We start from the raw sequence: 23,999 nt of genomic DNA, 5'->3' as shown, positions 1-23,999 counted from the left end.
AGAAAAACAGAGCAGCGAAGGATGAGGAGTAAGAAAATGAAAGAGGGGTATCACACCTAAAACCACATTAACAATTTAGGCAATAGGATGGGAAGAAAAGAGGGGTGCTTAAGAAAAGAAGGCAAAGAAAGAATGAGCGGTGAGACTTGGCCCGTCAGGTTCATGGCAATGTTCTAATTTAAAGAGTCACTCCTAAATCATTGAATGGAAGAGCTAACAGACAGACTTTTATAATGGAGGGGTTTGCAGTGAGAGACAATTACCTAATGTCTGAGAGACAATGAGTTTAGGGGGCGAGGGAGTCACTCATTTCCATTTCTAATGATCACACAGTGCAGCTTTCACACACATGCACGTACACACACACACACAGGTAAAAAAGTGGCTGCTTATGCAAAGTCATTTAGTTTTCCTGCTGGAATTACTGGCTTAACCGGCTGCAAGCTAAGTGACGCTGAAGATGTTAATGGAGGTCACAAATAGTCACCGGTAATTAACGGGAGAAACGGCGCACACAAATATAGCGGCACACATACATACAAAGAAACATGATCCCTCCAACACAAACACACGCACACCCACACCCACACGCATGCGAGCGCTCACAAAGAGAAATACCCGAGCATCACAGTCAAAACACACATTCCATCAAATTTGCTTTGTCTCTTCATTTGCAATGAGAATGTTGTCTCGCTGAACGCTCAGCAGAATGCGAAGGCCTGAGGCTGTTCTAAGTCTTCTTGAATACTATGGGGAAGATAAAGGATACAGCCTTGAGCTCTTCCTCCCAAAGAGACGTACAATTCGCAATGGTTCAAACAACTAACACACAAAACACATGGGTTACCTAGTGCCAAGATGTCTACAGAGTCTCAACCTGGATTGTGCGCACACACACACGCACACACACACACAGACACACAAACAAACACACACAAAGGTTTCCCTCATGTTGATTATTATTTGTGTGACTTTGTGCAGTGAAAATAAAGCTGAATATCTCATCTCAGAATCTGTCCCATAAGATTTTTTGTGCAAATGCTTGCAGGTTTCAAGTCCTAATCCATGACTGGTGTATTGAATGCAGAACATATGGATTATACAGCAGAGGCTATGATTGGAATGCAGACCATGTGGACCCTGATGGCTGAGCCAAAACGGCACTGTAAAGCATTAGGGATAGAGCTTGATATTTGTGGCATCAGGGATATGTAAAAATCGCTCAAAAAAATTAGAGCACAGTGATTTTTTTTTAAAAAACCCTTCACACTGTCAGGGAGCATTACTGTGACCAGTGTAGTTGATGCTGCACTTGTTGTTCTAAAAAATACTCATCTCTATTCCACATGTAAACACTCGTATTTATACTTGACATACATATTGTGTTTAAATAAAAGCACATTTGACAAATGTACTAATATGAGCAATTACTAAAATTAGTAAATTACTTACTTAGTAATTACTTCAGTTTAGACAAGTATCATGGTTACAGAAAGCAGTATCATTGTATATATGTATTATATTAAAATAACAAAGCATTTTCAACCATAAATCATCGCACATCGCTAACAACTGCTTTGCCCATAGAACTATAAAGTATGCTGGATTAATTTTACATAAACTAATAACTGAATCTCAAGAAAAAGAATCATTGAATTGTATTAGATAAAAAACCCAACAATGGAATGGATGTAAACATACAGTACTTGACCTGATCTGACCCCGCTCATGAGCAGTTTGCAAAATGGTATTCAGTAATGCTCAAGTACTATATTGTATATATTTTATTGGTAACATCTATATTGCAAACTCAATTTCTGAGGTACTTGACAATGATTGTGTAACGTAAACTGTGTATGAGGAAGTCAAATAAAGAAAACAAGTGATACCACTTTGCCAACACATTCAGAATCAATATTGAGAGTAACTACTTCTAAAGTCCACTTTCTGTTAAGCCCAGAGGTCTGTATTTCACTTTGTATTCATGTGAGGTAATGCTACTGTTTAGCAGTGATGCGTGCAGACTGAAGTCTTAGTTTAGGTCCCGCAGCACTCTGATATGAATGGTCAAATGCAGGTTGAACTCATATTCATAAATCTGCCTCATATGGGCTTTGTTTGTGAAAGCTTTATTAAACATCCACCTCACAGCTGACGGGATTCACTGGCAAAAGAGAAAGACTGCAGCTAGTGTAGCCTGAGGGGGGAAAATGACAAATCCAACTGAAGACTGAAGCCCAACATTGACATCATCAAAGCTAATACAAAGCTAATATATAAGCTTTAACACATTGTGTGGCAGGTCTGTGTAAAGTGCACTTTTCGCTGCGAATCAGTTTTTTGACTGTTGACTTGAATACTTGCCTTCAAATAAGTCCAACAATCTAACTCAGTCTTGGTCTGCTTTGATTTATAATTAGCTGCAAATAGCAATGCTAACTAATCTGATGTAGTGTCTAGCACTCAATATCGTAATGATGGCATGAAAAGTGAGCATGTGCAGTAAAGACAATGCCAGCAAATCCCTTCACAATTTACGAGAGAGAGAGAGAGAAAAAAAAGTTGCATAATCCAACAGGGTTTGAAGACAAAGATACGGTTTGTACAACAAACACCCAGAGAAATGTCTGTTCTTGATTTATTCTAGGAACAAAGCATGTACCAAATCTGCTGTTTCTTATTCATTGCTGTAATGTGGTCAACCACTGACAGGGAGTAAGTAAACATTTCACGATGTAGTTTGCCAGGAATGCAGTGCGATGAGTGGTATTGGACAGTTACGCCAAGCCTGTGGCATGAGTAAAAAGGACCAATTTGAAATGAAGCCCATAAGCAGAATATTTGTTTTTATTTATCTATTGTAGTCCATTCTGCTATTTTTTATTCATGATGGGCTTCTTCTAGCTTATAGTCGAAGCAATATGTATGCACATATGCTACACATTACGCATAAACACACACAAAAAGAAAACTTCTTACCGGTTGATCGGCTTTGTTGATCCCGACCAGAAACAATGACTCAGCGATGAACAGGCTGATGCAGAGGTTCTTGTGGATTGTGTTGCGGTCGCTCTGCAGCCCTCGGAAGAAGCAAAAGGTGAAGATGCAGATAAGGAGGCAGACCAGCGACAAGAGGATCCCCACCCATGTGATGACGTCCAGCAGCACGTCGTGCATGCTCTCTGGTTTCTGTGACAAGAGCAAGAAAAGAGAGACAAGAGTGGATAAGTTCATAATAATTGAATTTACATCCTCTATAGCTCTTTAAAGTCTTGGTTTGCTAAAAACATACATGAGTCACTGTTGTAAGATGAAACATACTGTAGGCGCACATAGACAGACAACCCAACCGCTGTCCCTGACTGATGTGAGTCTGGCTCTGTGTCGTTGAACGTTCAGGGCCACAACGTTACGCTGCGTTGCACAGGTGTGCTGGCTCTATCCATCAGTGTCCCGCAACCTGGCAGGCAGAGCAATGTTCAACATAGCACTGCTGTGATGGATCTACTGCTCAAACCCTCACACTGTGTTCACACAGGCCTGCCAGGCTAGCTCTGACCATGACCCCTTTAGAAGTAACACACATCCTCTGGTCCAGAGGGAGAGAATGGGTGTCATGCAATATCCAGAGTTACAAGAGCCGATTTGCGAAAAGGAACTTAACGGAACAAAAGACGGAGATAAAGACGTACTTATCCCACACATAGTGGGACAATAACATTTTTATCCACCACCCACTATGGCTCATGGATATCTTAATAAATGCTTTTGTTTCCTGATTGCTCAAATATTACAAGAAGATCGGACCTGAAGCTTTACTCTGGATCTGCTTTATTCTGTAGAGTTTGAAGCACTTTTTTTTTTTTTTTTTTTTGGTCAACTCAATGTCATTATCCGGCCTGACAAATCAATTGTAAAAAAAAAAAAAAAAAAATGCCTGCCAAGAATGATTATTCATACTCTGGAGAGTAATAATGTTTTTCCCAGATGTTGTGGTTCTCTTCCCTTCCTCCCCCTTTTCTTTTCTTCAGTATCTGCTGACCAGCTTGCGAGCTACTGCTAATCAAATGATGAATAACTGACCCCTTGATATTGCCCACCCCTCCTCTGGCAGGCACAGCTGAATGAATGCCTACCTTGACCTCCACGTGGGCCATGAGCACTGCAAAGCTGGTGAGGTGGGTGCAGGAGCAGCTGGTGTGTGTGCGATTGGTAGCCAGCAGACGACAGTCCTGCGTCGACCAGAATCCCGTCATGGTGCGTTTGGAGTAGCTCCAGAATGAACAGTTGGGATTGAAATTCTTTTCTGAATGCTGGAGGAAGAGAGGGGGAGAGATAGTGATCGAGAGAAACCCAGACAGACAAGAGGAAAATTGAGAGACCAAAAAAAAAAAAGGCCGGGCGGGGGAGCAGGAAGACAGAGAATAGATACTTGGTGGTGGGGAGGTGGGAGGTAGAAACATGGAGTGGTTGGAAGAGCCAAAAAAAAGTGAGAAAATGGTGGGAGGAATTGGTGGAAAAAAAGGAGGGAGAGGAAGAAACACAGAGAGGGAGTCAAACACACACAACAACAAAACAACAAACAGAAGGGACAGAATGCGAGAATGCAGCAACAAATAAACATAGAGCCATGGCAGGAGGTGACAGTGCTGCGTCCGTGCTTGTTGTGTGAGATTCTGGAGTGTAGGAGCTGCTTGTGTTGTGTAAACTGATGAAACTGTGTGTGTTGGGTTTGTAAAGTTACTCTCAAAAAGAGCAAAGTGAAACAGTGAGGATTCTTTGACTGCCAACAAGCTGGATCACCAACTGGATAAGCATTTGCTAGTTGGATGAGCAACATAAAATAAAATTGTGGTGCTGACCATCCCGATTCATACATTTTGAAGCAATGCGGAATTCAGTCTGTAATTAATACTAATGACAGAGCTGCTCTTATGTAATTTCGAGCTCAGCAAAGTCAGATGAGCCAAGTTTTGTCAAAAGCAGTTCACGATTTTCAAAAGGAAATTGCAAGACAGTTGTAAGACTTTCAGATCTTCAAACACTGACCATAAATGACACTGAATTTTAACAGTTTCTTTTCAAAACTGTGACCAAGAACTTTCAACACTGAGGCACAATAACTGAATATTCAGGCTGGTACTAAATCAAAAGAAGACTAGTATTTTCTCTTTTTCTCTTTAAGTCCTGAGTTAAGTCAGATCACCACTAAGGAAAGTCAGCTGCAGTTGAGATCAAATCAAGGCTTCCTTTTGTGATTTAAGTTGATTCATATTTAAGTTTCAAGTCTTGTGCCGGCAGCTCTGGTTACTACCACTAATGCTGTTATTTACAACTGCTATTGTAAGAAATCAGGTGAACAAATCTCAAGAAAAGACCAACAATGTCTGTGTTAGGTCCTTTCAGGCCACCCTACTTGTCCAAGACAACACTTTCTAAAACAAGTCACATGGTTTCCTTTTTTCTTTTTCTTTTCTTTTGAAACACAATTAATTTCTATAACAGTTAGCACTGCAAGTTTTAGTAAACATATTCAAGCAGGATTAAATGTTTCATTTTCTGATAACTATTTCCAGGTGTGGATTCACACATTGGTGCTCTAGTAAGTGATTACAGCATCAGATTAATACATATGGAATCAAAACAAACTGCAGTGCTCTTGTTCATTCTAATAAAAGAGCATGTTTTGTTTTTGGACAACGGTGGACTTCTATGATATGAAAAAAATGTAAAGCTTTGGCTACAAAGACAATACTTGTCAGTCGGTTCTATTCGTTGTTGGTGTTAGGATTTTATCAAATTCGCTGCCGTAAGGGAAATATCAAATATATCACCGTACTTTTTATTTTACATATGCTTCTTTGCCATTATCTCACAGCAGTGAGTGCAGCCATTTGCTTTATTGTTTGCAAAAAGAAGGCATCAGCTTGCACCTTACGTACCTGCAGGTGTTTGACAGTGAAGACCACAGGCTCCGACAGGTACACCTTATTGCTCTCCTTGTTAATGGATGCTGTGATGACTGGGGAGTTGACGATAACAGAGTAATTAGGATAGACCGCCTCGCTGCTCAGTCTGACGCTGGCGTTCTCTGTGGACAGGTAGGAGCCCAGGTTCCTGTACAGGACAAACGCCATCCTGATCTCACCTGTAAGGAGACATATGGGAAAGGTGCACTTGATACTTGTCGGCTTAAACCATGATGACAGGAATAGACTGGTGGATGTGAGAGGAAGGCTAGTGAAAGCATTTGGGGAACGAAACACCGTGAGTGGGTTAGACAGGGAGAAAGAGAGAAAGAGAGAGAGAGAGAGATAGGGAGAGAGGGAGGGGTCAAGGACCTCAGAGTGAGAGCAAGAGTGAGAGAGTATGTGAGATTTCTCTTCTACCGTTTCTGCCGTGCTGTTTGAGAGTGCTGGCTGACAGCTGGATGGAGTTTCCATGTTGTTCTGACTGGGGGAATGTCAGGTCTGCAAGGTTCCCATCCGTGCTCAGCCTGGCTACTTCCAGCTCTGAAACACACACGAACACACACACACACACACACACACACACACACACACACAGATAGAGGCCCCATAACGTCAAGTCGTAGCATAGCACGTAACATCAGATTTGTTTTCTCTTGTAATAACCCTGTTTTCTCACTAAGTGCTTCACAGCTAAACCTGAGCACGAATCTGGAAGCAGTTTCTCGTTTCTCCTTAACACACACAAAATAAATAAATAAATAAAATAAAAGCTGACACGCATCAAAGTGAACTGATGTGAATTTTTATACTCAAAAAGGTTACAATGTCTCCAGGCAACAGCTCCAACATGCCGAGGTAGATTATCCAGCCTCTCTTATATTGTGGGAATCTAATTTCACCATCCAGGTTCGTTAGCACATTCCCGATTACGGCCGTGTAATGTGTTAGATAAAGTTTCTAATTAAGGTCTAATTATACCTTTGGTGTAGCGCTATCTTGTGATTCTGAGTGATTTGGTGATTTAGACTGCTGCTTTCATGGTGAAAACAACTCCCTGATCAAATAAACAGCACAAGGACAAGTGAGATGGAAATGAGAGTGGAAGAAGAGGTAGAGTGGGGTGAGAGGTGGGAAAGAAAAAGAAGCTGAGGAGGTCAGGGAGAAGTACTGGGAAGAGGTAATAAAAAAAAAAAAGGGTAGTCAGAGGAGATGGAAATGGAAAGAAGACTCTGTTCTCAGCACAATAGACATGGCTCAGAGGCAAGAGATGCTAAGGTATAGGAGAGAGGAAATGGAGGCAGAGAGAGGCAGGCAGACGTAAACACGGATATTGATATGCAAATACTGGCAGCAAGAAAGAGAAACGCTGGTTAAGTGTCCCTCGCTTGCACACGAGCCAAACTAAACATTCAAGCGATGCATACGCGCGCACACGCATACATCGAGACAGCGACCCATGCACACATGTACAGACACATCCACACCCACACGCATCGGCGGGGTATCAAAACACGCTGAGTCTAATCTAATTAAAGCATCCTTGTCATGACAATCCTCCTCCTAAGAAACACACTTGTTCATTATCGTTATCACACACACACGCTGTTACCACTGTGTTATCCCTCCAAATCACTGTTTTGGTTCTAATAATAACAACACCATTTATTCATCTGCCTAATACTGAGCATCACAGTCGCACACACAATCTAACACAATAATATCACTTACAGTAGCTGCAGTGTCTTGTTTAAAATGCGTCAAATGTGTCAAATAATTTATTCTTGTCACTCACTCTTGTCTGAAAAATGAAAGAGGAAGGGAGGAAAAAAAAGGAGGGGGGCTTAAAAAAATGCAAGGAAGAGCATAGAGAGGGAGGAATCTGAGATAGATAGAGAGAGAGAGAGAGAGAGAGAGAGAGAGAAGTAAGGATGGAAGAGGAGAAAGAGAGAGATGACAGGCTGTATGGGGCCGGTTATGAATAAAGTGGAGAGATAATCACAGTGGATCTGCCCACTGGATTAGCTGGGAGGGAAGATTAACGGCACAAAAAGAAGAGGAATGTGGAGACAAAATTTTCCACAAAAAAGACGACTTCCTGTTTTAAGTTCCTCAGAGATGCAGTAGCCTACATCTCCAAGACTGTTTATGTAACCACGTTTATGCGGTGCGCTCAGGATGAGGGAAAAAAAAAAGAAAAAAAAAAAGAAAACTTGGAGGAGATACAAGTCTGAAATTATGTAAGGTGAAATTGTGTAGGATGTTGGTTTGCCGGAATGAACTGTTTAACTTAATCAAGAACACGACAAAGTCATGCTTTCGGGGCTGACTCGGTGGAATCTTATCTGTCTATACTGTCTGTCGTGAATAGCCAAAAAACGCTGTCACATCGTCGCCACGCTGTGTAACTTAAATAGCCATAATTTAGTTGCTCACTGATGTAAAAGTGAGCAAAAAAAAAAAAAAAACCCTCAGAGCATCCTTTGACATTCCACCATCATCACCCTCAAGCATGCACTCATCCAGTCTTCTTCTTTACTTCTCATCTTCAGTTTTCTCTGCTTTCCTGCCCCTCCTCCACGGCTTTTCATCTCTGACTGAGTAACATACAAGCCCAGTGAATCCTACTAATGGGGGAATGATGTGGAGGAAATTTTGAAATAACAAATCAAAAGGGGAGTAAACAGGAGGATAACCAAAGGGAAACATAAGCGAGCGCATCTCACTGGTCTGGGTGCAGATGAGATGATGGCTCACAGAAATATCATCATCTAAAGGCATGAAAAAGCAAAAACAAAAAAGGGATTTTTATTTTTTATTTTTTTTCTCTCCAGTCAAACTCCTTCTCTCCATAGCCCAGCGATGAGATGATCAGTGAGAAAAGATCAGGAAATGACGGAAAAGAGGAGAAAAAGAGAGGAGGAAAGTGATGTGCACAACGCCATAATAACTAGATTTGTTCTGCTTTGTCAATTCCGCCTACAAGTGGAGGGAAGAAAATATGGGAAAATAAATAAATAAAAATTATTGTCTCTGGCAAACAATTCGTGTCTTCCTCAAGGCCAATATGTTTCCTGGATTTTTGCTAGATGAGGATCTCTGTGGATTTGATGCTTTAGAATTGCTCGCACAACAACCTGGATGTCTTCATCCTGACCTTCCTATGACAGCTTTACACACCTACTACTCTGCTACATAATGAAGCAGGCATGCAAAGCTGTAAAACGTCTATTTAACAAGTCAGTATGTGGATGCTAGCAAATGGTAATCATAACTTTAATGTGTAGTTGAGATATCTTTTTTTGTGTTTCTATGTTACAGGACATTTAGGAGCACAATGCGATTAAAGATATCAATTTTATACACATTTGTGTCGAAATGTAATACTAATAAATCAATATTGTGTGTATACACAATATACTGAGTAACAAGTAGTAAGTATAGTAGCAGAGGGATCAGTCATATTGCATTTTAGTATAAAGATGTCATCGAATAGCTAAGTAATGCATTTGCACTCAGCATCACAATTCTGATAGAAAATTGTTCTTTCAGTATTCATTTTTTAGAGTAGATGCTATTGTGTAATGCTGTGCAAAATAAACAGTCAATGTTGTTACATCTACAAAAAAATAAAAATAAAAATGCTGGCTATGTTCAAAACTGTGATTTTAAAAATGAGAAGTTTGTCTGTATACGACATGTATACCTACAACATCCCTTTAAAGTCTTTTGCCGATCAGTTTGTGTTCTATACATTCATTCACACACATTTATTAGTTTGGCAGAATTAATTAACCAGTATTGCACTCAAATTGTCAAAGATTTAACTTAAAAATGTAGAAGTCAGTCTCAAAGTTCTTGTCATAAAATACGTCTGAAGAAAAACTTTATGACAGCCACAGTACAACATTATAACACTGGTGGACATTTTTTTTTTTTCACAAGCCTCTTATATATTTTACCTTTACAGATTTTGCAGCTGCAGAGTGTAATAGATATGCTTTGTATGTTTATTGACTATGCAAATACGCTATGTTATTTTATTACCGGCAACCTCATAGGATTGTTTTGTTCTGCCCTTTGCAGAATAATAATTAGATCGTCATTAGACAATTATTTTTCCTACGACTACTGCTAGCATTGCTGTTCACCTTGCAGCTCGGCTTCATGTGCAAAAACTCTGGCATATGTTCACGTGATATTTTCTCTCAGCTCTCTGAGCAATGAAACAATGGCATTGTTCTGCCCCATTTCCATTTATGTCCGCCGCTGTTCATTCATACGTGTGTGTGTGTGTGTGTGTGCGTGTGTAATATCGCACACATGAAGGATGATGTTATTTTTTGACACACAGTGAAGTTAGATTGTATAGTTTGTTTCTCGTTTGTAATATAAAACATAGATCTGAGGCGGCGGATTTAGTAATGCCTGCTGTCAATGCTGCCTCTTACTACGATATTTCATCATATTCTTAGATCTTTAGCAGCCAGAGCTAGTTTACGTTAAAAGATCTGTAAAAGAAAAAAATAAAAGAAAAAAAATAGAAAACTGTGAAATCTAAGAACTCCATTTCTGCCAAAATAAAGGTATAGTCTGGAAAGTCTTTCTGTTATTACTTTGAATTCAGGTAAAGACAAATAAGCGGAGAACTGCTTTTATTTGGGATGTGGCCGGTGCAGCTACAGTCTTCAACTCTCGGCCACTGTTCTGATCCACTGTAGCAAATGGAGGTTAAGTGCCTTGCTCGAGGGCATCTCAACAGGCTCCTTGACAGCTGCAAGGTCCGGCCGAGTTTTGAGGGTGGGAAAGGAACCTTAAAAAAACTGTACTCACGGATGTAGTCAGTGGTCTCCTGCACCGTGTCAGTCTTCAGGAGGTTGTCAGCTAACATAAAAGCCCCAGTCTCCACGGTGTCAAGGAGCAGAGTAGCCGAGTGCAGCTGCTCGCTGGTGGGCAGCTCTCTCCATGCTGTCTGGGCCCGTGGATGCAGCAAATTATTCACCGTCTCCACCATCGCCTGGGGCAGCAGCACAGACACAGAGGTCAGACGGAGGAAGCCAATGCTAAGGCCTTTATCATTTTCAGTCAATGATGCTTATGTGAAAATTAATGCAAATCCATTCATAATACAAATAAGATTGCAACACCCTAACTGGTGACGACAGCAGTCGGTGGGATGCAACAGTGAGAATGTGGTGGCTTCTCATTTATCATGTTGATAAATCATGACAATCAAAGCAAAAAAAAATAAAAAATGTTAGCGATGCAAATGCAGCATTCCCATGCAGACACAAAGGCAAAGACACAAAAGCAATTAAATAAAAAGCGTATCTTCAAAAGTCACTTTTTAATGTTCATTATCACCTTTCGTTTTTCAACGTTCTCTTCATATGAGGATGTTGTGATAGAAAATCCATCACAGATGCTCTGAAAATCAAGCTAAGCTAATTAGCTGATTGCAATCACCATGTGTCTACACCCCCAAACCTGGTTCAGTTCACTTTTTTTTTTTTTTTGAAAGGAACAGTCTTATCTTTGAGCTGGAAAACTTGAGGGTCTGAGAAGAAATTAGAGTTTTATCAGATAATGTCTGCTGGGTCATATCCAGCCGTGCAGAAACAGTTTTGAATCCAAAAATACTGCCAAATTAAACAGAGCAGAGTTGGCTCACATAGATGAAATGCTCTCCATGAAACAATACTTATTTTGTCTCCCGCACACATTCCTTTATACTCTTAAGAATTCACCTCCTCGTTTTCCGACATGAACACCACACACACGCAGACGCACACATCTTAAAAGACCCTGGGAGAGATAAAGAGGCAGAGAGAAAAAGAGAGCTGGTGCAAGAGGGGGGCGAGGAGGAGGAGGAGGAGGAGGAAGGAGGAGAGAGCCATGGGAGAGCGATAAAACAGTCCAGTGAGTCCATGGTGACAGGCGTCCACTGGGAACAAGAGAGGCGGAAAAGCGAATACAGGTGCTATCAAACACACACATCTCGCACTCCCGTCTGTCTCTTTATTTTCTCTTTCTCTTGCTCTGTAAACCACCCTTTTCTGCAAACACACTCCTATCCTTCACTCATCTCTCACTCTTTCAGTGTTGCTCTCTCCAGAGGAGGGCGGATGGGAAAGTGGAAAAAAGTAACACAGGTGCCATTATACAAGCAAAGGGGGTCTCCAGTGGGGAATTGCAAGGGCAAGGAGGAAGAGCGAGAGACATCAGTTTATTGGCGTTCACACATCCACCATTTGACTTTGTCTTTGTCCCCTTTGCTCAGGGCTAAGGAGAAGCAAGAGACCAGAAGAGGAGGAGGGAAGAAAGCAGAAGTAAACAGTCTACGCTGTGAGCGGCGGATAGGGAAAAGCATACAGAAACGCTGCAGATCATGACTCATGTGAGCGCGGAGGGCTTGAGCCGCGAAACATGCAAGTTGGCCTTCGGAATTAGAGCTAATCCCACCTGTTTGTTTTGCGGCCGCAATTTCCACACGCAGATACAGTATCACACACATGAAATTGGTGCTTAGCCAACGAGCTAATATGATAATGTTATGTCCTCTTTTAGCACTAGCAGCTAATTAGCTGGGATGCATATTGAATGAGTTTGGGAGGGCTACATGTAAACAAAAACTAATTAATCCACTGCTTCTGCAAACAACCAGAATAAGCAGGAGTGGATGTGAAATGCGCGCGTTCATGCACATACGTCCACATATTTACATACATACAACTGCAAACCTGTTTCTGTCGTCACTGATTCAATAATGTGAATGAAAACTATAAGCTTCAATACCCCTTAAAGGCAGCTTCTGATAGAAAGCAGAATCAATGGTGTTTTTTTTTTTTTTTTTTTTTAAAGTCCATCAGTAGTATCAGTAATCAAACGTTCACACAAAGTGCTGAAAATTGGGAACACAACAAGTTAGATGGACAAGAAACACAAGTGGTCAGACAAATGAGCGGTTGTAAACAAGCCAGTGCTGAAACAATTAATTAAGAAAAATGTATCAGCTACTATTTTCATGATCAATTAATTATCAGAGTAAGTTTTTGAGCAAAAATGTCAAATACTGTTCAGCTTCTCAAAAGTGAGATTTTTTTTCCTTTTTGCCTGCTATAATAATAATAATAATTTTTAAAAAATACTTCTTTGTAAGTATAATGGGCATCTTTCACACTTGTACACTTTTCTGAGATCTCATATTGATTAAATATTAAAAGATTATATGTAGTTGGATTATATGTGTACTTGGAAGTAAAAAAAAAAAACAAAAAACATTTGCAGCTGTGAAACAAGCCAACAAATGTCTCAGGGCTGCAAAAATGATCTGCAACTGTCAACTGAAATTGAGCATATCCAAAACAATGGTAGTAATCCTGGGATACTATGCACATGGCTTACATTAAGCACCACAGGTCAAAGCTGAACCAGGAGATCAGCATGCTACTGGATGGTAGCTTTTTTTTTTTTTTTTTTTAAAGAAATAACTGTAATGATTTATGTGTCTGCTTTTGGTTTCTTAAGTTCAGTGACTCATGCTGCTAGCAATCTGACTTCTCTGTAAGAATAAACTAACTGAGGACAAAGTTAATATCACTCATAAGAATTTCAAACAATTTCAGCTAAAGTCTTTATATAATGGGAATATAAGGATTCAGAAGCTGTTTCTGACGTTTCTGATGCCATACATACATGGTGCGGGTGCATGTCAAAGTATGTTTGTGGCACATACTGAAAGGGATTGAGATGCCTGTGTGCTTGTATGTGTGTTGGCGCTCCTGTGTGTGTGTGTGTGTGTGTAGTTGGGGGTGTGCACAAGGGGCTGGAAGAAGCATCGTAGTGCATCATTCTGCTCCACTTGCTGTACAGTAGCGGTCCAGGCAACAGAGAGAGACAGAGGAGAGGATGTTCTGTAGGCACAGCAGATATGAGAGCAGTAGCCCTGCTTTCTATTCGCTCATGCTGCTGGTGCTGCTCCCAAACGCTCACTTTGATGTGCTTCAGATAACCCCGTTTTTCTACTCTCATTAAACTTTCCATTGCTTTTTATTGAACTTTTGATTATCTAGCATTTTCAATTTCATATAATTTTTTTTCATTGAAATTTAATTCACTGGCACCGAGATTACATCTATGGAGGACAGAGATAGGTAAGAAGAAGAAGGGGTGTGATTTCCTTGAGGTCCAGACATCTCCACATCAGAGATGAAATATATGTGTTTGCGGGTGTGGGTGTGTGTGTGCTTGGGTGGGTGGGTGTGCCTGTAAGCTCTGGTGCCGTTGGTGACATTTCTATCCGCACAAGTATGAGGACTTGAGGGCTAAAATAGAGACAGGTTTTTTTAGGGGTCTTCAAAGAGGGGAGAGACTCTGCAGAGACAGATAAGGCTGTCGTTTGTGTGTGTGTGAGTTAGGAACTGTGTGTGTGTGTGTGTGTGTGTGTGTGTGTGTGTGTGTGTGTGTGTGTGTGTGTGTTGAAGTGACACTATGTATTGCAGGGCAGGCATGCACATGTGTGCGCACATACACGCAGCATGCATGCGCATACACGCATACACACACCAGTAAATGGGGCAGAAGCGAAATGCTTTGAAGCGTTGGGGTAATCCAGCGTAAACAGCAGCAGCAAGACAGACTAGAGCTGGGCTGGTCTACGACTCCCAGCTACACAAGGGGAAGACTGGCACACGCTCGAGCACGTGCATGGACGTACAGTATGTGTACACTCGCGCACAGTAACGTGTAAAATGACAGAGTTAGGATGTTAGAAGGACGGAAAAGGAGGCGAGAGTAGAGGAAAGAAAGGAGTTTTTTTTTTTTTTTTCTCCTTTACTCGCTTGGCTGAGCTCTGAGAAAGTGCATGTTTTGAAAATGTTTTCATCAGAGGAGCAGGCTTATCTTTCAGTTGTTGTTGGAGTTTGTCTTCCCTGACAGGATGAGTTTGCAGCTAAATCAGGCTTTAAATTCACAGCATGCCATGTTCTGACCTGCCATCCATAAATAGAGGGCAAATTAGACATTGTCATTGAGCATCACTGTCTCCTCACTGCCCCCTTTATTGTTTCTCTCTTTCTCTTGCATTCCATTTCTGTTTCTGTAACTCTGCTCTTTTTCCTGCTCAATTTCGGGTCCCTCCTTCCCCGTCTCTCTTTCTGCGTCTACCTTGCAGACTCTACCTCCCTCCATCAATCCACCCTAAAGCATCAAAGCCTCTCCACACCACCAACTTCATCATGAATAAATTGCCAATTTAGTATACATGAAACGAGTCCCCAGCTCCCCAAACGAAGTGAGAGAGGAGGAGAGATGAAGTGTGAGAGGGAGAGAGGAAGAGAGAGAGAGAGAAAAGGAGAGAGAGAATTCAATTATTTTTTGTCTCTATTAAGAACCCAAACCTCCTGCCCACTCTCCTCACTTGGCAATTAGTGCTGTAGATAATTAACGAGGAGAGGGCAGCACCACACCACATCCCTAATCACGCACATTTCTATCTGGCAGAGTAAGGGACTGTTGGTATAATTTTGTTTCACATTACTAAGGCTAATTATATAATCGATCACTCCCAACCCCCTGCAGTACTCAAGGTGTGTGGTGAAACATTTTGATTTGAACCTGTAACTAGCTGTCTAGATGCAGTCGCGCTTTGAAACGCGGGCGTTTACTGGATTGAGGAAATGCATCAAATTGTCCGACTGTCCTGATGTGACAGCATAAGATCATTGTTGAAAATATATTTATATATTTGTGGCGTGTGTGCGCATGTGTGTGTCAGCTTGCATATAGTCCTAAGCCATGTTCTATGATGTGACATTGCTGACTGGTGCTGACGTTAAGACTTTTCAGGGGAGAGTGGAAAAAAAAAGCCTGCATCAGGAGAAAAAGAGCTACCCCATCAAGTGTGTGTGTGTGTGTGTGTATGTGTGTGTGTGTCTGATGAGGGGGGGTGCAGACGGAGAAAACGCGAGACTCCGCAATCTATCTACAGCACGTGGGTGAGGAAGGTGGGGTCCTTCCATGTTATGAATTGTGATTTTAGCTGACCAGAAACATGCCTAAATGATGTCAGGGTTTTCTGTTAGCGGCGCAAGCCCGTGGCGTCAACACAAACAAACATCAATACGAGCAGACCAACAAGGACGAAAAATAAATTAATGCCACGAACACAAGCTGGTATTGTTTTTAAGGCACTGAGGCCGTGATCAAGCAATATGCAAGAGAATATCCATCATACTCAGTTCTTTCTCTCTGATACAGCAGCAGAGAGGGCATTTCATTGAATGGAGATGGATAGCGAGTCATTTGGTTTCAGGCAGGCCTGTTTACAATTCTGCAGACAGAACTGCGAAATAGATGAGCTATTATTGATATTGATCATGGTCTCTTATCAGCACTATTGATTCTGAATACAAAAAAAAAAAAGAAAAGAAAGTGAAATTGAAAACAAAAGAATGTCAGCAAACCCATTGAGGAGACTAAAAACTTTGTTAGGAGACACCAGTGGGGAGTATCCAGTGATGCTGATGCCCACAGTGGATCAGGGCCAGAACGCTAAATGACGGCCCTCCTCAAAGGGTTGCAAAGCTGTAACACAACTGCTGCAAGCATAGAATTAGAATTCTATGTATATCGTTATAATGTGTGATCACACACACAAATGAGCTTGCTTGCTGGGCAGACTACATGCTGAGAGTAAAACAACAACAACGTCAAAAAAAAAAAAAAACATGTGGAACTATGGCGTGGCAGAATTAGCAACCATACCAGAAAGCGGAAATACCTGTGTGAAAAACCTGCAGGACCTTTCTCTCTTCTGAAGCTGCGAATTCAAACAATTGAGCTGTTAGCGATATTACACCTCTCAATCACACACACGCAAAGTCAGCTACACCCACTTCATTAGCATCGTGCAAAAAAAGACTCACCTCCTTTTATAATTCCTTCAAACGTAATTGTCTTTTTTGTCATTTTCTCTTCTTCTTTTTGTTTTTTTCTTTCTTGTCTCAATAATTTGCTTTGTTTCTCTGTTCCTTGTTTTACTCATTCTCTGCATCTACTGTCAAGTGAATTGATGGCATTAATTACTATGCCACTCGTGCGTGATTGGTCATATTCGATTTCCTAACAGAAATTAGCATAATAAGCTGGTATATTACTCAATTAGATGTATATAATTGGGCCATTATTGAAATCAGGAAGAACACTTTTCCATTTCTATTGAGGGCATTTTTTTTCTTCTACAAATTCAACCTTTAATAGGCCATTTGGTCAACAGCAAAACACAGATTAATTGATTCCTCTTACACATGCTCCATTTATGTATTCACTTCACACACTGAATTACTTAGAAGGAGCAGAGGAGATGTAAAGTGTGTGATAGTGAGACAAAAAGAGGGAAATTGGAGGATTAAAAATAAAACGGACCAAGGGAATCGGATGCTAAAGCTACATTAAAAAAAGAAAAGAAAAAGACAGCGACTGTTTAAGAGGTGGCAGCAGCTGTCAATCTAACTGTTCAACCCCACCTATCACCACTGTTGACCCTGAGCAGACACAATCAAGAAGCAGACCGTCATCCAGTCCGTCAATTAGCAAGCCAAGCCAGCCAGTCAGCCGTTCTACTGTGATTTAACTCACTTTAATTGTATGCCTGCATGAACAAAGTACAGAACTAAATTCTTTTCTTATCTACTGCTGTAGTAAAACAGATCCTTTGCATACTCAGTATCGAGTTTCCATTAATGTAATCCTGAGGTAAGCACTCAAGCCTGATTGTCAACAGCATCTTCATAGCTGTAGCTCAAAGACTGAAGTTCATTAAAACAATGAGCTATGACGTAAAATGTGTCCCAAGACTGTACTGTATGTTTTAATGAGAATAACTCCCATGCTTAGACAAAAGTTCTATTCAATTTCGGCCCTGATCTGAAAAGAGTAAAGGAACCCTGCCAAAGACTAAAAGCAGTTATCTATCACTCATAATGTTGAGTAAAACTTGTTACAAAGAAGCACACAGACTAGAGGATGAAATAATATCTAAAAGCAGCTATTTATCAACTGGAAGTCTACATTGTTGTGCGTAGTTCTTCATCAAATTCTGCACACAGACTTTTCTAACCCTTGAGAATGAGTGGAAGACAAAAACACAAACCGCTGATGCTACTCATCTTACTGTTCGCTTGAAAGAGTCCTTCTATCTGTTCCCTTCGCTCTCCCTCATCCCACTTTCTGCTAATTTTCTGTCATTTAAATTGCAGAAACCTCTCCGAAGCAGTTCTTGCAAGAACATTTTTCTATCTCACACACTCCGCTCGTTTTTACATTCATCTCCTGTTTCTTGAGCCGATACCTTAGTGAGGCTGCGAGCAGCGCTGTCCTTGCCCCCGGGGGTGAGGTTCCTGAGCTGGACGTCCAGCAGTTCGACCAGCTGGGCCATGGCCCGCACTGTGGATGGCACGTCGCCAGGGCGCAGGAGCCCTTTGGTCTGCTCTGCCAGCTCCCTGGCCACAATCGCTGCCGTCTCACCCGACCGAAGCTGCGAACCAAAGAGGATGACAGGGGGAGGACGGAGGCAAAAATAAAAAAAAAAAGTGAAGGGAAGAAAGAGATGGATGGCAGTAAGAAAAAAAAAGTCAGATGAGGTGAGAAGTGAAGGGAAAGTTGGAGAAAGGAGAAAAAGTTGGTGAGAGCATGAAGGGGAAAACAGTGAAAGAGACAAGAAATGACAGATGGAGAAATGACAGGACAGAAGAGGAAGGACAGACAGGTGGAGGACAGAGGAGGTAAGAAATGTAAATATGAAGGATTGGAGGTGAAAAATGTGAAGGCATAGAGAGAGAAGAATTTTGAATTTGTGACACCAGGTTAGGTTAATGTTCCAGAGCGTTCAGCATTGTGTGCCAAGAAACTTCTAAGTGTTATCATAAGGACATTAAAAACTACTTTACAGAAACAACTCCAGCTTTAGCACCTCAGCTGCTGTGCTGATTTCTCTGGGACCATTTTCCATAGTTTGCCTTGTAAAAAAAACCCCAAAAAACAACAACAACCTAAAAACCTTAAGGCTCATGGCTCAAGTTATGATAACAGGGGCAGCACTATCCAGAACAAAAGCATCCGAAAAAAAAATCAAACAAAGATTTCCATGCAAAAGTGATTGCTGTATGCAAATGAGTCTATCATACTGTTTGTTAGCCTATTATGATGAGAACACAGTGTGAGTAATAGCCTTACTGGACATTTCCACTTCCCTTCAGCTACATATTATCTCTCAGATCTCAAGTCCAGAGTTATGGTTAACAAATGAAGATGGATACATGGCCTAAATCGCTCCCTGTGGCCAGTGCTTCTTCGTGCGTGAGAGAAGTTGCTCGAGGACTATATTCATAACACATACCCTTAATCTGGGGCTCAATGGGAGCCACAAGGGCCAGCAGCAGCAATCAGACTTACTTTCTGCATGATGTGGTTGACCCAAGGCGACGTGCAGTTGCTGAGGTCAGGGCCTTGGGGATCCCAATAGCCCAAATGGGCCATGCACACGTATGTAGCCACGCCTGCGTGACAAGCAAAGCAAACAGGGTAAGACAGGCCTGACATTCACCAGGAGACACGAAGACTCCTGAGGTGCCCGAGGTTCACTAAGCGCTTTGTGCTTGCAGTGTTTGCCTGTGCGACGACGGTAGCTGGAGGAGGATTGAGAAATCTTCTCTGTCATGTGAGCTAATTGATTAAAACGGCAGAGTTTGTCCTGAGGAAGTGTGTGTGTTGTGGAATGTTGTACTGCTAGTCCACGACATTGTCAAAGGGAAAGATAAATGCTTTACTTTGTACCTGTCTCCATCCTACCTTCAACATCCATCGCTCTTACACTCTTAATTATGTATTTAGGTTTTAAATGTGCTCTATAATGTACTTTGTTCAGTGTTCACTGAGTTGAAATGTGTTATGTATATATACTGATCTAATTTTATCTAATAGATGTAGCAGGTAGTTACTTGAAGGATGAGAGTTCATGTATCAACATGTAGTTCAGAAATTTCACACACTATTTGTGGTACATACAAGCCTAATATACTTCAATATTCAACTAAAACGATCACCATAAAGGGATTGAGTTCTATATTTAATTGCAGTGTTGGTATTTCTTTTTGAAAATGCTTGAACTTCTATAACATTTTGCTACCAGTTTTACAAAAAAAAAAGGAAAAAGGCTAAACAAGCAGACACACAAAATAATGTACGCATGTGGAACAAAGTTTTCACACATACTCCGCCGTTATAATCACTGTTATTTATCTACCTATGCAGCCTTCTTACCCAGTGTTCCTACAGGGCAGGGCTGTTTGGCTGTCTGGCCTTGCTGTGTCTGGGGCCACGATATGTCGGCCATCACTCGTGGACTGCAGAAGTCTTGGGGAGGCAGGGCAGGGGGCTGCGGGGCCGCCGGAGGGACTTGCACCGGAGGGGATCTTCCCCCGGCTTTCTGATTGGTGTCAGGTATCTGATTGGTGTCGGACGACGAACCTCCGGCAGGAACCAGGATGGGCTGGCGGACTGTGGTGGTTGTGCGGTACCTCTGTCCAGGCGAGGTGGTGAGGAGAGGCCTCGGTGTGGTGTAGTAGGGAGGAGAACGCGTGGTGGTTGCCCGGCTAGTGGACGAAGAGGAGGAACCGCCTCCCCCACCGATCGGACCCCCTCCCACGCCTCCTCGGTTGGGGGGGATCATGGGAGGTGGACGATAATCTGGCGAGAAAGAAAGAAGAGACGGTTTAAATTCACAAAACCGAGGAGCCTGAGTTCTTAAATGAGGAGCCAGAAACCAAAATGTGTTGTGCAGATTTTGCAGAGCCTGACATGATTGAAGTGCAGATGTGTTTATGAGCTCTGGCTGCGAGGACACGAGTTCAAAGTTTAGTCTGAGGACAAAAAAAGTATGAACAGTAAAGTTAAAAGAACTGGGATAAAGCAAACCATCTGCATTAACACCAAGTTATGTGAGCAACGGCCTACAAGCATAAATAATATGGTGACAGACACAAACACATTTGCAGGCACTCATTTACACAGCACTAAACAGCTTTGACAGGGAGTAGCTCATGTTTCTGATGACTTCCCAATGTTAGTGTTTCATCCCTTGTCAGTGCAGTCGTATGCCAGGTCTTTTTTGGGTTATTAATTCCTTTCAGGTGCCGGACATTTTGAGAAACAATTCAATCGGCAGCAATTATAACAGAACTACTTGAATATGTGTGATAAAGTTTTTGGGAAGGGGCTTGAAATAATGTCTACACTGAGAATCTCCAAGCAACACCAATGATCTGTTTTCCCTACACAAGTTCACCAGTCCTTCCTATGGGGCTGGCACACAGTAGTGGTTCTCGCTGCCTAACCTGGCAGAAAAAAAAAAAAAAACATTCTTTCAGTGTCGTGCATGATTTATAACACCATGACATCATGAGAGGCAGGAAGGCCACTTAAATGCATATGGCACACTCTTTTATTGTCAATATTTCATTGTAAAAAGGCTCAATTATTCACATTGACCCTGTTCAGGCGACGAAAATAAAGAATGAATGGATGAGTTGATGGGAGAGAGAGAAAGAGAGAGAGAAGTACAGGATGTATTTGTGAAGTGTCAGTGTCCTCTTGTAAGAATATTATACCAGTGGTTCTCACTGCCGCTGCCACGTATGGCGCTACGAATCAATACTGCAGGATTGAAAGCTCAGTAGCAAGAAATGGTTTGAATTGAATTATTTCATTAGTTTTAAATTATTCTAAAGTCATTATGTGCACCGCTGTACACAGGTGAAGCCTGTTCCCTAACTTTGCATCTTCATTGTCACAAAGCACAATAAAGACTGTACAACTGAGTGTTTTTGAATAAATATGTAAATTATACTCAAGAACATTTTTAAGAAATTGTAATTACAGACATCTGTGAATTAACTTTAAACCTATAGAAGAGATTGTGCATTATGTGAACTAGTTTGGCTCCAAGCCACATTTTAAATCCTTTACAAATTTTTATAATTGTGCACCTGGTAGCTTATGTATTCAACCAACACATCGTTATGATGCAAAATCAACGCAGCACTGTCAATACACTTTGCTTGCAGGCCTACACGGCTGATAACAGTGTTCTACCTTCATCTTGCTATTGAAAACCCATTGTATGGGGATATCCTGATATGCATGTAAAGGCAAGGACACAGACGGGGAGAGAAGCAGACGTAAACAGGCAACACACCTAGATAATGAGATTATTCAAATCTGAATTCTCACAATTTTGTGTCATGCTACTTTCACAACAAAGATATACACTTTAAAATCCTTCCTTGTTAAGCAACTGGCTGAAAACTACACAATATACACACATAAGATTTTCCTCTTCTCCGTGGCTTTTTCAACAATGCTCTACAAAACACTCCTTTGAGCTCTTAAAAATTCAGCTATCATTCCCTGTAAGTTGTAGTAGCAAAAGTACGAAGCTGCCTTCTGCAGCTTTAACTCTGCCCCGATGTTAAAATTCTTGATTTCATGATTTTCAGCGTAAAAATGGAAAGCAGAGGCACTTGTGCTTCTCTTGGTGTGCCGCGGGCCGTAATATGTACTACAAGGTGGGCATTAACATTGAAGGGTTACAGAGTTCCCATCTCTCAGTGGAGCTGAATGTTTTATTAGAGAGAGGAATGTAATTGTATGAATTTAACAGCCCAAAAATTAGGTCTCTACACAACTAAACTGCATTCTCAGTTACGCTTTGAGGGAAATGCATTTTCTCTTAGTGTCATTTGTTTGTGAAATATCACAAACACATCTATAACCAACAGTCTTATTGCTTTACAGCTGTAGCTCCTTTCCAGCCAACCAATTACATATTAGATAAGGTGAGATTTGTCAACCAGGAAGAGCTTTAAACATGTCGTAATGGGTGTATTTTATCCCAAATCATGGTATTTTCCTAGTAGTTTTAAGAATTTCTTTCAAAAAGCAGCGTGAGAATTCAGTTTAGTCATAAAGAATTGTCATTTTTAGGGGGACAAAGTTGGAACTGAATCATTTCTCCCTTAAGAAATTGTACAAATTTTTGGTGTACTGGATTTAGTTTTCATACTGTTAAAATATAATCAAAGAAAAACAATGTGCGCTTGATCCAAAGCGACTGCATTTCTGTGAGGTCTGATTTGAGGTGTTTATAAAATTAGTTTCGACTTTCGACAGAGCAGAATGAAGTGTGAGTGAAGTGTGACTGTGTGGGTGGCAGGAACGAGTGGGTGTTTGTATTATTTACTGTGAACCGAAGTCATCCTTTCCGGTGGATTTTTAAGTTTAATTAAAGACACCGTACTTCTCTCCATCTTCCTGTCTCTCTCTCTCTTTTCCCTCCCTCTCTCTCTGTCTGTCTGGTTGACTGACAGCCATGTAGCATCCCACTCCTCCTGTACGTTCTGTTCTCTTCCTCCACAACTCAATGGAGTGTTTCCGTACCTAAACTGTGCTGCTCCCCATTCCTGAATCACTGCCGCCCTGCCTCATGCATTCTCCATGGAACATTGCCATCAATCATGCGTGGCAGCAGTGGCCTAGGGACTAGCTGTCAATCTGAGTGTGTTTGCGCAAGTGTGTGTGTGTGTGTGTGTGCTTGTGAAGCGGGCGAGCCAGTATGTGTGTGCGCGCCTATCAGGACTCAAACGGGAAGCTCCATTAGGGCCTCTGCCACAACAATGGAAGAGTAATGGTGTGTACGTGTGTGTCTGAGGTTGATGTCTGCTGTCATTTGAGTACAGGCCAGAAAACACAGTGGCTGGCAGCTTGGGATGAGGTAACACGAAAGTCTGCAAGCATCACAGTCGAGGGGCCACAGCACTTCACTACCGATGCATCTCTATCTGTCTTCCTTACCTCTGCTCCTCTCGACATTTTCCACGTGATTTTTTTTTACTAACTTACAACGTACTTTCTGACACATTTCTTTTTTACAGTATTCTACTAATTTCAAATTTCATTTTTTCAACACTGTCTTTC

At 41.5% G+C, this 23,999-nt stretch overlaps 1 protein-coding gene across 7 annotated transcripts in view; it reads right to left on the bottom strand.

The window, feature by feature from the left end:
• Positions 1-23,999, bottom strand: part of adgrl3.1 (adhesion G protein-coupled receptor L3.1) — a 115,263-nt gene that overhangs the window by 20,366 nt on the left and 70,898 nt on the right. For 5 of the 7 annotated variants that reach the window (XM_008276002.1, XM_008276000.1, XM_008276001.1 and 2 more), the window contains 9 exons: positions 20,289-20,714; positions 19,422-19,525; positions 18,319-18,504; positions 16,750-16,788; positions 10,803-10,986; positions 6,390-6,512; positions 5,943-6,148; positions 4,137-4,313; positions 2,980-3,189 (listed from right to left, as the gene is read on the bottom strand). In XM_008276002.1, the coding sequence (XP_008274224.1) occupies positions 2,980-3,189; positions 4,137-4,313; positions 5,943-6,148; positions 6,390-6,512; positions 10,803-10,986; positions 16,750-16,788; positions 18,319-18,504; positions 19,422-19,525; positions 20,289-20,714 (1,655 nt within the window). The remainder of the gene's footprint in view (positions 1-2,979; positions 3,190-4,136; positions 4,314-5,942; positions 6,149-6,389; positions 6,513-10,802; positions 10,987-16,749; positions 16,789-18,318; positions 18,505-19,421; positions 19,526-20,288; positions 20,715-23,999) is intronic. The other 2 variants (XM_008276003.1, XM_008276006.1) reach the window with 1 other exon arrangement.

The sequence above is a fragment of the Stegastes partitus genome, unplaced genomic scaffold (assembly GCF_000690725.1).
Source record: "Stegastes partitus isolate 25-593 unplaced genomic scaffold, Stegastes_partitus-1.0.2 Scaffold63, whole genome shotgun sequence".
Classification (NCBI taxonomy): Eukaryota; Metazoa; Chordata; class Actinopteri; family Pomacentridae; genus Stegastes; species Stegastes partitus.
The sequence above is the reverse complement of the archived record's forward strand: the minus strand, read 5'-3'. Positions and strand labels throughout refer to the sequence as shown.